The 13106-nt window shown below is 51.3% G+C and overlaps 2 protein-coding genes across 8 annotated transcripts in view; one reads left to right on the forward strand and one right to left on the reverse strand.

Annotated features, from left to right (window-relative positions):
• The first annotated feature begins 2012 nt into the window (after positions 1 to 2012).
• On the forward strand, positions 2013 to 11186 carry Dmap1 (DNA methyltransferase 1 associated protein 1). 2 transcript variants are annotated; one of them, XM_013016995.1, is made up of 10 exons: positions 2013 to 2402; positions 3287 to 3378; positions 3623 to 3818; positions 9124 to 9252; positions 9362 to 9529; positions 9708 to 9893; positions 10036 to 10107; positions 10366 to 10438; positions 10572 to 10867; positions 11066 to 11186. In XM_013016995.1, exons 1-10 carry the CDS (start codon positions 2298 to 2300, stop codon positions 11123 to 11125), a joined length of 1377 nt encoding a protein of 458 aa, XP_012872449.1. In that variant the 5' UTR covers positions 2013 to 2297; the 3' UTR covers positions 11126 to 11186. The 2 variants fall into 2 exon arrangements, with proteins under 2 accessions (XP_012872449.1, XP_012872448.1); XM_013016994.1 differs by having other exon boundaries at positions 9094 to 9252; positions 11066 to 11182.
• A 429-nt stretch (positions 11187 to 11615) lies between these two features.
• The window catches only part of Eri3 (ERI1 exoribonuclease family member 3), a 138701-nt gene continuing 137210 nt past the window's right edge, over positions 11616 to 13106 (reverse strand). For 4 of the 6 annotated variants that reach the window (XM_013016990.1, XM_013016988.1, XM_013016984.1 and 1 more), the window contains one exon: positions 11616 to 12158. In XM_013016990.1, the coding sequence (XP_012872444.1) occupies positions 12076 to 12158 (83 nt within the window). In that variant the 3' untranslated portion in view covers positions 11616 to 12075. The remainder of the gene's footprint in view (positions 12159 to 13106) is intronic. The other 2 variants (XM_013016986.1, XM_013016985.1) reach the window with 2 other exon arrangements.

The following is a 13106-nucleotide window of genomic DNA, read 5'->3' on the forward strand; positions in this document are numbered from 1 at the left end:
TTTTTGCTCAAAGCTGGCACTCTACCACTTGAGCCACAGAGCTACCGCTGGCTTTTTCTGAGTAGTTTCTTGGGGATAAGAGTCACACAGACTTTCCTGACGAGGCTGATTTTGAACTGTGATCCTGATTTCAGCCTCCTGAGTAGCTAAGATTACAGGTGTAATTACTGATGCCTGGCTCAAGAGCAACTCTTTTTTGTTTTGTTTTGTGCCAGTCGGGGCTTGAACTCAGGGCCTAGATGTTGTCCCTTTGCTTTTCCACTCAAGTCTGACAATCTATACTTGACCCACAACTCCATTTTCTCTCAGCCCTCCTCCCCTTGGTTAACTGAAGAGTCTCACAGATTTTCCTGCTTGGGCTAACTTTGAATCTTGATCCTCAGATCTCAGCCTCCTGTGTAACTAGGATTACACAGGTGTGAGCTACCAGCATCTGGCTTTAACATATGGGCTTTTTGCAGGGCATTTAAAATGGAAAAGATAACATCTTCCTTTTTCTATGCCCCTTCAACAAATAAACCTCTTCCATTTAAGGACACTTGCACTAGGTTCCTATTTTATCTGAAACATTCCTTTCCCAGATATCCTATGGCTATTTCTATTGTTTCAATCTCAGTTCAGATTTCAGCTCCCCAGAGAAACTCCCTGACTACAGTCTAATCTACCCTATTACTCTATTTTATTTCCTTTATAACTCTTGTCACCACCATAAGGTACATCGTAAATTTTTATTGTTTATATATATGCCCAGTATTTCTTTCCCTTTTCTCCATGTAAATTCCTCCAATAGATGTACATACTGCCTTCCTAATTTAGAACTATGGCTGACATATACATTTATTTACATATTAAAATATTTAAAATTCACTTAAAAAGTCATACCACAATTCACTAACTGGGTAGAGTCAAGCACTTGAGGCACATGCATAAGGCTCTCTCCCATTGCTCTGCCTACTTATGGCTCCAAGGAATAAGGGCTTCAAGGGCAATTTTTGTAGCAAGACCTAGGTTCCCCACAAACTATTTGGAGCTCAGTAGATCCACCATGAATGAATCAGGCCACAGGAACAGAGCAAGGCCTGCTTCTCTGGTCTCGTGGCTGCAACCATGGTAACCCCACTTGGGTCTGGGCCAGAACAGGCTACATTTACATCTATGTTTTACATGCTTTACATGCTGTCTGCTCCTCTAGTCCCTACAGGGATCTTTGGCAGGTTTTGGTCTAAGGTCTGGCATCCTTAGCGCTTTACAAGCCCCATCCAAGCCTCACTCTCATTGGCCATGTATCCTTCATGTTGGCAGGCTGGTTTGCAGAGGGTGACACTCATTTCTGCTCTAGGGCTTCTGCCCATCTCTCTCTCTCCAGAGAGATCAGCAAGTTTCTTCCCTGAGAGACAAGCTGTTCCTTGCTTTGCCGGCTTGGGTTGTGCTCTGGGTTTCCCTTTGGGTTTCTTTGTAACTCAAAACGAGTGCAGCTTTAAGAAGCTGGGCTCTAGGAAAGCCCCAAAGGGCCCAACTCACAGACATCTCCATCAGTGGAGGCCAAGCGACGCCATCTTGGCTCCCCTCAGAGCACTCGGCCCACCGGGTTTCCCCTTTCACGGGAAGCTTAGCCCAATGCCGGGCGCATAGTGGCACTTCATGAGCAGGAGCAACCACCATCATTCATTTTAAAAAAATGAAGCGTTCCAGGCACTGTACTCATATTTTACGTGGATTATTGGCATTTCATTTAAGCAGGTACTACAATTGCAAATGAAGACTCAATTTCAGAGAAATGAAGTGACCTTCCAGTGTCACGAAGCTCTGGGCTAAGTAAATGCCAGCAAGCAGGCAGGGCACCACCGCGCGCGAGACCGCGGGAGCTCGGGGTTGGGGCAGGCTCAGACCGGCCGGAAGCTTTCACACTCGGTTGCCAGCCGGCTCCGTTTCTCTAAGCACCAACCGGAAGTGTTTCCATCCGTCACATTTCTAAGGAGCGCAGCCGGAAGTTTCTGCTGTGCAGGGCTCGGGGAAGCGGCGGAAGGGGTCGTAGCGGTGGATCCGCGCTGTGGAGGCGGGTGTGGGGCCAGGAGGCCAGCGGGGTGGTGTAGGGGCGCTCCAGCGTCGAGACCCAGGCCGAGCCCTGACTTGTGCCTCCTCTCTTCTGGCAGCCGGCCTCTTCTGCTTCCATTTGGGTCTGGAGGAGCCCCGCCCTCTGACCCGAGCTTGCTCTCCCCCTCGGGCACCGAGCCCCTCAGCACCCGACCCTTGACCCCGAGGTGCCGCCTCTGTCCCCTCCCCAGCTGTCAGGCACGATGGCTACGGGCGCAGACGTACGAGATATTCTGGAGCTCGGGGGTCCGGAGGGAGATGCAGCGTCTGGGACCATCAGCAAGAAGGACATCATCAACCCGGACAAGGTAGCAGGGGTTCTTGAGGGCGTGGGGTCAGGGGAGAGGGGGTGAGGACGGGGGACAGCAGGAGAGAGTCGGGGTCAGCGATGGATGGCTCAGTTCTAGTGAGGTGCATGATTAAAGGTGTGACCTCAAGGCACGGGTACTGTGTAAGTTACTGGGAAGGGAGACCACGACATTGCAGACAGGCTCGAGTGATGAGAGGAGGCTTCCCTATTCTGACAGCTCAGGGCTCTACTGGGTGAGGTGTGTGTGGGGAATGACCTGTGCAGATGGGATGTGTGTGTGTGTGTGTGTGTGTGTGTGTGTGTGTGTGTGTGCATTTGCGCTTGCACTCATACAGTGGGCTTGAACTCAGGACTTGGGTGTTAGCTTTAAGTCTAGGGCTTTACCACTTGAGCTGCACATCTACTTCTGTTTTTTATTTTCTGGTTAAATGGGCTGGGCTGGCTTCAAACCAAACTCCTCAGATCTCAGACTCCTGAGTGGTTAGGTGGCATGAGTCTCCAGCACCCAGCTTGCTTGCTTGCTTGCTTGCTTCCTTCCTTCCTTCCTTCCTGTTGTGGGGCTTGGACTCACGGTCTGGGTGCTGTCCCTAAACTCTTTTTGCTTAAGGCTAGCCCTTAGAGCCACAGCTCCACTTCCAGTTTTCCTGGTGGTTAATTGTAGATGAGACTCATGGACTTTCCTGCCTGGGCTGGCTTTGAACTGCAGTCTTCATAGCTCAGCCTCCTGAGTAGCTAGGATTACAGGCCACTGGCCCTGGGCAAGTTTCTATATTTTTATTGTTTGTTATTGTATCTGTAGGTGGTTTATTTAGGGATTGCCCTGGTTTAAAGATTTTTCAAGAAAGGGGGTCTAGACTGTGGTTCCGTCTCTTTCTTTCCCAGAAAAAGTCTAAGAAGTCTTCAGAGACACTGACCTTTAAGAGGCCTGAGGGCATGCACCGAGAAGTTTATGCGCTGCTTTACTCTGACAAGAAGCAAGTATTGCAATCCCAGGTCCCCGTGTGCCCACCTCAGGCCCACCTGCTGTGTTCCTAACTCCTGGTGTTCTCTTCCAATTAGCTCCTACTTCCTCTCCCCAGCCAGGGCTCCTGCCTACTTAGCAGGATGCAGGAGGAGCGTAAATGTGTTGCTCTAGGGTCTCCTTCCTTGGTGTAGGGTCCATCAGCTCCCACACATCTTCTGATTCTAACCTTCCACCTCCTTAAACCCCACTGCCAGAGATGCACCCCCACTGCTACCCAGTGATACTGGTCAGGGCTACCGCACAGTGAAGGCCAAGTTGGGCTCCAAGAAGGTTCGGCCCTGGAAGTGGATGCCATTTACCAACCCGGCCCGCAAGGATGGAGCGATGTTCTTCCACTGGCGACGGGCAGCCGAGGAGGGCAAGGACTACCCCTTTGCCAGGTTTAATAAGGTGAGTGACCACTATTCACACACAGGCCAGTGCTGTCCCCCTACACTGAGCTGCCTGTACTCTCTCTCCATTCTCCTAGGGTTGGTTGCAAAGGCATGTTCAGACCCAACATGATCATCCACACAGGCCTGTGCCAAATGCAGGCAGAGGGGGGACTGGGTATTTCTCCCCATAGGATCCTATCCTCTCTTAAAACTAGTTTTTGGTGGCTTCTCTTGGCTTTTCAAATATTGAGGCTCCTCAGAGCTGTATCTTCACACTCTGCTTTCTCCCTAGTGTATCTCATTCACTCTTGGTTTAGTAACCCTCTAGAAGTTAGTGACCCCCAGCTTAATGTCTCCACTCTAGAGAGTTTCTACATATCAAGTCATTGACTTACATCTCTTTCTGAATGTTCTAAGGTCCCCACATCAAGTGGTTATTCTTCAACAGAACTCATCATCTTCCCCCCTATTCCTTTTCTCAGAGAATGGCACTATTATCCACACTAGAAACTTGGGGGTCATCTTTGACTTAGCCTTCTACCCTAGCTCTTAACACAAGACAAGAATAAGGGAAGACAGAAAATAAGGGTGTTAGGAAGTAAAGTAAAAACCAGACTAGGAGTGGGTAGGAAGTGAGATAAGCAGTGAATTGGAGACTGAGGGGAGACGTTAGAGGGCAGCTGGTATGTGCCCCTCTCAGAATACAGCATTTGAGTGAGACCTCAGTAAGACATCTAACGTGCATCCTGTTGATTCTCTTTCCATAGTAAATCACATCTCTGCCCATACCATTTATTCATCCTCTATGCTAGCATCCTAATCTAAAGTGGAATATTTCTGGGTTAGATTACTGAGACTGAACCAGAGCAAGGTCTTCAGTAAGAGGCAGATCTAGACTGGGCTGGAATTTCCTAGCCCATGCCTGAAGCCATTGCACTGTGGCCTCACATCAGCTGTGTGGGAGGGCCCAGACTTGGAGCTTATAAGTACTAGGGGTTCCAACCCAGAACTGCAAATCCTGACTTTTCTCACATGCCCCTGGACATCTTCCCTGGATAGCTTGTAGGCTCCTCAGAGTGAGCCTGGCCGTGTGTGACTCCATCGCTCCCCACATCCCACCAGGTTGCCTCCATCTCACCATCAAGCTTAAGCCTCAGAGGCCCAGGGGAGGGAGAGACTGCAGATGCAAGATTGAGAAGGCACAGTGGAGGAGACGAGGCTTCTCAGGCAGCAGGAGGAAGGTTGGATGAGACAAGTTATGTGACTCCTGCCAAGCTGAGGCTTAGACACTGAGCACACAAAATGGACCAGACACAAAATACTCCATTTTGTTGGGGAAGGATAAGGGGAGGTAGAAACAATTACTGGTGGGATGCATGGTACATCAAGGGGGAGGCCTTGAAGATGATAGAAGTTTCCTGGAGTGGAGCCTGAGTTGTCTAGAGTTGTCACCATATGTTTTTAGGAAAGGCAGTGCAGTGACTTTTCCAGGCAGAGGGAGCAGCATGGGCAAAGGCAGAAGTAGGAACTTCAACCCGTCGTATGTGTGGGGTACTCTGGACATTTTTACTGAAGCCTTAAGGCCCAAGGTAGGGTGTGGTGGGAGCTGAGGCCTGGGGTAGCGCCCAGGGCAGGTGAGGGCTTGGCAGCCACACTGAAGAGTTTAGGCTTTGCCTGGTGTCTTAGAAACCATTACAGACTTTTGTTGGTCATGGGGCTTGAACTCTGGGCTTGGGTGCTGTCTCTCAGCTCTTTAGCTCAAGGCTAGCACTCTATCACTTGAGCCACAGTTCAACTTCTGGTTTTCTGGTGTTTAACTGGACATAAAAGTCTATGAGACTTTCCTACCTGGGCTGGCTTTGAACTGTGATCCTCAGATCTCAGCCTCCTGAGTAGCTAGGATTCTAAGTGTGAGCCACCAGCACTGGGCTTCCATTACAGATTTTAAGCTGGATATTTCAAGATCTTTTAGGAAGATCTGGGTGACTATGGGTGGAGAATGAACTTAGAGTTAAATGAATTAATCATCTTAATAATTAATGATTTTCCTCCCTGGGGGTCCCACTTTTGGTCAGTGGCTCCCCACTCACTCATCTATCCATCTATCTCTGGTTCGAGCCAGAAAGCCCAGAGTCACTCATGGTATCATTTTCCCTTGTCTTCCTTCACCCCAAGCCCATTGTGTCACTGAGGTTGCCAGACTCCTTTCTGCTGCCTTTAGCGCCTGGCTCCTTTTACTCTTCTTAAAACTAACCATATTGGCTCTCATGACCCTTTGGACAAATTCCAGGCACTGTAGTAAGGCACATAGGCCTGTGGCTCAGGGCTTCAGCTGCCCACCTCCAGGATCTTCATGCACCCCTCATTTCCCAACATGGCCCTAACTCCTAGGCTCCCCCAACATTAGGCTGTCTAATGACTATGTTCTGCCTTGGTTCTCCTCCCATCTTCGCTCACTCCTTTAGTGAATGTGACACTAAACCACGCCTCGTTTACCTCTTTCCTGACCCACTCTCAGTCACCAGCCTGGATCTGGTGTCGCTTGTTATGTCCTAGATGTCTCTTGGTTATCAAACTTGCCATGCTGCTAATTAGTATTTTGAGAAAATGATTTAAGTTTTTACTTGGACTATTAGCTCTGTCAGTAGCAGAGCTAATAGCTCATGTCCCTAGCAGAGCTACAGCAGGCAAATACTGTTGAGTGAATGAATGAATGATTGAATAAAGGAAAGTCTTCTTAATTCACTGTGAACACCTGGAGAGCAGGATTAGCTTGAGCTTTGGAGCTTTTTAAAATTAAATGGGACTAAATGTGTAAGAGGGATCTCTGAAGGCTATCAAAAGAATGAGAATGTTCCATGGCGGGAAAGGAGTGAAGTGAGAAGGCAAAGAACAGTGGTGAGGGGGAGAACCTGGTATATATGTTCCAGAAACTACAGGTTATTTGGCTGGAATGGAGGGTCTGGGTGGGACAGTGGCTGCCAGTAGCCAGATGATTGACTCTTGTCACTCATTTAATTCTGTGGTTAGTCATTGATACCTGTGTGGTGTGTTAAGCCCTAAGTGAAAATGAGCAGGATAACTCTTGCTCTTGAGGAGATGGTGAATCATCTTTAAGGTTTTGAAGGGACTTTAGAGGACATGGTAAGATACATTCTGGAACAGTACATCTCAATTTGTTGTGAGGATGTCTTTTTTTGTGTGTGATAGTAAGGTTTGAACTCGTGGTCTTGTGCTTGCCGAAGCAGGCACTTTTTGTTCGTTCTGAAACAAGGTCTCATCATGTAGACCAGGCTGGACTTGAACTGGTGATCTTCCTGCCTCAGTCTCACAAGTACTGAGATTAAGGGCGTGTACTACTATGCCTGGCTCTTATTATATTTTGAATTTAAAGATAGCCCAGGTCCATGTCTCTTCATATTACATTCAGCGGCACAGTTACTATAGAAAAGTTTTTCAGCCCCTCTCAATTTCCATTTTTTCCCCCAGCACTGGGATTGAACTCAGGGCCTTGTGCTTACTAAGCAAGTGCTCTACCACTTGAGTCATACTCTCAGCTTTTTACTTTTAGGTTGTTTTTCAGATAAGACTTTCAGTTTTTCCTGGGATGGCCTTGAACTAAGATTTTCCTACTTCCATCTCCCAAGCAGCTGGGATTACAAGTATGCACCATCACTCCCACGGTCTTGCTAGCTTTTTCCCAGGCTAGCTTTGAACTGAAATCTTCCTTATTTCCAACTCTGGAGTAGCTGGTATTAAATAATTTCCATTTTTACCATAGACCAGTGATGGCAGTCTGGACATAACAGCAGTCTGCCCTTTAAGTTGTACTGTGCAAAGAGGCCACATCTTGGCTACAGATGGGGAGCTCCATGGATGGTGAAGGGAGCCAGGCACCAGCAGGGAGGCTATTTCTCTGATCCAGGTGCGTGATCATGTTGGTCTGGCCTGGAGGTGGCTGGAGATAGAAGATTTTGGTGGTAAAGTTACAGATTTGGTGAAAGGAATTGAAAATGTCTCCAGGGTTTCTGGCTGGGCCAGTGGGTTGGGTGAGGACATTGTAGATGTGAATTTGAAAAGCAGGGCAGTGAGTTCAGTACTGGGTATGTTAAGTTGGAAGGGTATGGGACGGGACCTCCAATAGGAAATGTCTTGAGAGGCAGCTGGAAAAAGTTGTATATGTTTTTTTTTTTTTGTCGGTCGTGGGGCTTGAACTTTGGACCTGAGTGCTGTCCCTCAGCTCTTCAGCTCAAGGCGAGCGCTCTACCACTTAAGCCACAGCGCCACTTCCGGTTTTCTGGTGGTTTATTGGAGATAGGAGTCTCACGGTCTCTCCTGCCCGGGCTGGCTTTGAACCTCGATCCTCAGATCTCAGCCTCCTGAGTAGCTAGGATTACAGGCGTGAGCCACCAGCACCCGGCTAAAGTTGTATATGTTTTTGTTTTTTTGGTCATGGAGCTTGAAGTCAGTGTCTGGGTGCTGTCCCTGAGCGAGTTTTGCTCAAGGCGAGCACTCTACCATTTTGAACCATAGCTCCATTTCCAGTTTTCTGGTGGTTAATTGGAAACAAGAGTCCCATGGACTTTCCTGCCTGGGCTGGCTTTGGACGGAGATCCTCAGATCTCAGCCTCCTGAGTCGCTAGGATTACAGGTATGGGCCACCAGTGCCCAGCAGCAGTTGTGGTTTTGAACAGAGAAGAGAAACTTACCTGGTCCAGCCTAACATTGACTCCTTCCTTGGGTCCTTGACTCAGCTGGTGGAAGTCATGGTTGTCTCTGGGTTTAGGGTTGGGGTGTGTGTTAGGGTAGGTGCAGGTTTGGCATGAATACATGAGTACATGGCATTGGTGCTGTTTGCATAGACAGCCAACCTAGAAGCTCTGAGGAAGCGCAAGTCCCATTGTCACCACTGGGTGGTAGTAGTGCTTTAGATACGAGTTATGGACTGGGAGCTTCAGGCTTCTGTCTGACAGGTACCCAGCCGTGCCTGAATCCAAAGTTCATCTTTAGATTCCACTGAAGTGTTTACAAGTAGGCCATCATCTTACCACGGAGCCAGGGGTGAGCTGAAGATAGGGTGAGGTTGCTCCTTTATTAAATCCAGGAAGGTCCCAGTTCCAGAGCCTGCCAGGGCTGTCAGGCAGGCTACCCTCAGCAGGGGCACAGGAAGGGGATTTGCTTTTGTCCAGCTCAGAGGTTGGTAATAAACAAAGGCTATGGGGGTGTGGCCAGAGCCTATTGGGCGTGGTCTGACGTGGGCGTGCCACCACTGTGTCCCTGTGTGCCAGTAGACTGTGCAGGTGCCTGTGTATTCAGAGCAGGAGTACCAGCTGTATCTCCATGATGATGCTTGGACCAAGGCAGAGACTGACCACCTCTTTGACCTCAGCCGCCGCTTTGACCTGCGATTTGTAGTTATCCATGACCGGTATGACCACCAGCAGTTCAAGGTGAGCTGGTAGGCACTTGCTTTGTGCCTGGCTCTCCCAGTCTGGTAGGTGCTACCTCCACGCCTTTCATATGCCTGATAGTTCATCTCCCATCCATCTTGATCTTCAGAAGCGTTCTGTGGAGGACCTGAAGGAGCGGTACTACCACATCTGTGCCAAGCTTGCCAATGTGCGGGCTGTGCCTGGCACAGACCTTAAGATCCCAGTCTTTGATGCTGGGCATGAGCGGCGGCGCAAGGAGCAGCTGGAGCGGCTCTATAACCGGACCCCCGAGCAGGTCAGCACTGAGCCCACATCTCACTTCCAAGCTGGAGCTCCCCTTCCAGCCTGGTTCTCCCTCACTTCCTTCCTAATCCCTTTACCTTTGATTACTGCCCACCCAGCACTCTTCCCCTCCATGCTTATTCTGTCTGGGGCTGCCTTCACACCCCTCTTAGCATCCCTCACTCTCGCAGGTGGCAGAGGAGGAGTACCTTCTACAAGAGCTGCGTAAGATCGAGGCCCGGAAGAAGGAGCGGGAGAAACGCAGCCAAGACCTGCAGAAGCTGATTACCGCAGCTGACACCACAGCAGAGCAAAGGCGCACGGAACGCAAGGCCCCCAAGAAGAAGCTACCCCAGAAAAAGGAGGCTGAGAAGCCGGTATGGAAGCTGAGCCAGCCACTTCAGGGTGGAGGGGTCTCTTGGCACAAGACCCCGCCTTGAGTGGGGATCTCTGAGAACATCCAGAGTGGTGGGCTGCTGGGACTGACCTCAGCAATCTTCCTAACTCCTTCTCCCCCAGGCTGTACCTGAGACTGCAGGCATTAAGTTTCCAGACTTCAAGTCTGCAGGTGTCACACTGCGGAGCCAGCGGGTATGTGAGTTGTGCAACTTGGTTTGGGCTGGTCCCCAGAAGGCTGGAGTGGAGGAGAGTTGGCTACGGGTGGAAGGCCTTTCCAGGGGTGTGGCCAGGCCAAGGTCATGCTTCCACTGTATTCTACTTCATGGCTAGTTCCTGTTCTGGACATAGATACCCCTAGGGGCTCCCTCCCCTGCTCCGACCACTGCCTTTAGCCCCCTTCATCACAAGCCTCTTGTGTGAGAGAGGGCTTAGCTGTCTGGGTCATTGCAGATGAAGCTGCCCAGCTCTGTGGGTCAGAAGAAAATCAAGGCCCTGGAACAGATGCTGCTAGAGCTTGGAGTGGGTGAGTGTGGGACAGGATTACACCACCACGCCCACCCCCTCCCACCCCCCCCACTGTGTATGAAGCCTGGTCAAGGGGAGCAAGCTTCCTGGTACAGACCTTCAGCTGCAGCTGTACTCCACCTTACCTGTAGAGCTGAGCCCTACCCCCACGGAGGAGCTGGTACATATGTTCAACGAGCTGCGGAGTGACCTGGTGTTGCTCTACGAGCTCAAGCAGGCCTGCGCCAACTGCGAGTATGAGCTGCAGATGCTGCGGCACCGGCACGAGGCACTGGCCCGGGCAGGGGTGCTGGGGGGCCCAGCCACACCAGCAGTGGGCCCAACCCCAGCTTCTGCCGAGCCAGCAGTGTCGGAACCTGGACTTGGCCCTGACCCCACCAAAGATACCATCATTGATGTGGTGGGCGCACCACTCACGCCAAATTCGGTGAGCACTCCCATGGACGGGAGGACGTACAGGCCCCATCCTTCCAGCACCTGCAGGGAATGGTCACAGTGAGGGGCTGAGGCCAAGGGCAAGATCAGAGGGACCAGTGGGCATCACCTTCTCTGAAAGTAAGACGTGGGCCAAACCTGAATCAGGCTTTGCAGATCATTGACCTTAACCTCTTCTGTGTCTCCTCAGCGGAAACGACGGGAATCAGCCTCCAGCTCATCTTCTGTGAAGAAAGCCAAGAAGCCATGAGAGGCCATGGGGTGTGGGTGGTGCTATTGTGTAAATAGAGCTGCTGAGATGCACTGAGCCATTTCTGCTTCCCTTCCTGCACTTTTGATATCCTTGGCTGGGAGGCTGGACTGGTGGGGACCAACATACCACGCCATACAAGTGGTAGTCAGGGCTTGCCCACCCAGGTCCTTAGCAGCCTGACTTCTCCAACCACTAACCAACATTGCCCCACACTCTGTACCTTCAACAACTGTAGTTTTATACTCAAGATGGCTTTGCACATAGAATTGGTTTCCTTTATCAGCTTTGAGCAGAGTGTTTAGATGGTTCCCCCAGTCTGGACCTGTGCATTGCCAGTGAGGTGCGGTAATGGCCATTCCCATGCTGATGGCCTTGTATGGAGAGGCAGCCAGGCTGCTGGGAGCACGGTACCAGCACATCAATAGCCTTGAACACAAAGATGTCCCTGCGCATGTACACACACACACACACACGCTCACACACATATACACACAGGGTCTTGTTTTCCCCGACTTTATTCAGTGGCACGTTCACAGTGGGGATTGGGGTAGACACAAGATGGGGCCTGATCTGTCCTGGAGCCCTGGGGGCACCACACACCATGCACTATGGATGGGAGGGGGCACAGGGGGGGCCTAGTGGCCCCAGCAGAAGCCTGTGTACCAGGGAGGAGGCAGTGAGTACTGGGTCCCCCTAGCCCAGGCCCACAATGGGATAGGGCTAATACTGGGCCAAGATTGAGGGGTGGGGGTGGGGGGGCACAAAGTGTCTGCTCCAGAGGGGCCAAGTGGCCAAGCCCCGCCCAGGGCGCAAGCCCACAGGGCAGCTAGGGGACACTCTGGGCGCAGGGCTGTGCCACTCCCTTTTCCCCTCTGGTGTGAGGGAGAGGAGGGTTCTGGGCTGGGCCAAGCAGCTACCCTGTCCTGCCCCATCCCATCCTCGGCCAATCAGAATGGCTTTGATGTCTGCTTGAAGATGAAGCCTCTGTAGGCGAGTGTCTTCATGATGTTGGCAATGTTCTTGCAGTCGTCTATAAGAAGAAGAGAAAACATTTAGATGGGCCCCAGGTTCTTCCCCTCCTGCCTACAGGTGCTGCTTTTCTAAGGGTGGGGGCAGGGGGTAGGGGACAGGGTCAGAGTCAGAAGCCATGGGCTTGAGAAGGAGACCCTGACCCTGGTGGCAACATCTCAGCATCAAGTTGGGCTGGGTGATACTGGGCCAGCAGGAAGCCCAGTCTCAATGCTTCTCAGGCCCATAATTCATGCTGGAAATTGGCCAGCATGTCCCGTCCTGGCCCCAGCGGTGATGTATGGGCGCCGTCGCAGTAAGAAAAAGGCAGAGTAAATGTGTAATTTCTCCCTTGACGGCCCCCGGCCGCTGGGCGATCCTTCTTGTTGCCGCCGTGTGGGGACGGCACGTCCGCCACACTCCGTCTTCCCGCCACCCTCCTTGATGTCTCCATTTCATTACTGTGCGGCCATTCATCACGCCCACGGCCAGGGTGACTTTGCCGGCACTTGCGTGTGTGTGGGAGTGTGGCCCAGGCCATAATCACTAGTGACAAGGCACAAGGCTCGGCACTGCCAGGCCAAGGCCTTGAGAGACTTCATCTGCCCTCAGGCACCTGTTCCTGTGCAGCTCCTGTCTGGGGAGGGCGTAGGTGTGTGCCCTCCCTTAGCCCTGGTCATCAGCCCCACCACACACCCTGTGTATATTAGCCACATCCTGCCTCTGCCCCAGGAGGCTTAAAGCTGGGTGCTGGTCACATTTTTGGACTGTGTGTGTGTGTGTGTGTGTGTGTGTGTGTGTGTGTGTGGTGTGAGCGCGTGCTTACACTCAACTTCAAGTTAAAAACGTCTGCTTGCACCAGACCCCACCACAGATTTCCTAGCATGAGTCTTTGTGAACAACTGGATGCTTTAAGCTGTCCTGGCACTCTGGAGGCTGCAGGAATTCTGGGGATACAGCCTGGCACGAG

The sequence above is a fragment of the Dipodomys ordii genome, unplaced genomic scaffold (genome assembly GCF_000151885.1).
Source record: "Dipodomys ordii isolate 6190 unplaced genomic scaffold, Dord_2.0 Scaffold33, whole genome shotgun sequence".
NCBI classification, from domain to species: Eukaryota; Metazoa; Chordata; class Mammalia; order Rodentia; family Heteromyidae; genus Dipodomys; species Dipodomys ordii.

Coding starts and splice junctions, on each gene's coding strand:
- Dmap1 (XM_013016994.1), top strand. CDS start 2,298: ATGGCTACGGGCGCAGACGTACGAGATATTCTGGAGCTCGGGGGTCCG. Junction 3,819..9,093: donor CCTTTGCCAGGTTTAATAAG/GTGAGTGACCAC, acceptor GTGTGCCAGTAG/ACTGTGCAGGTGCCTGTGTA. Junction 10,868..11,065: donor CACCACTCACGCCAAATTCG/GTGAGCACTCCC, acceptor GTGTCTCCTCAG/CGGAAACGACGGGAATCAGC.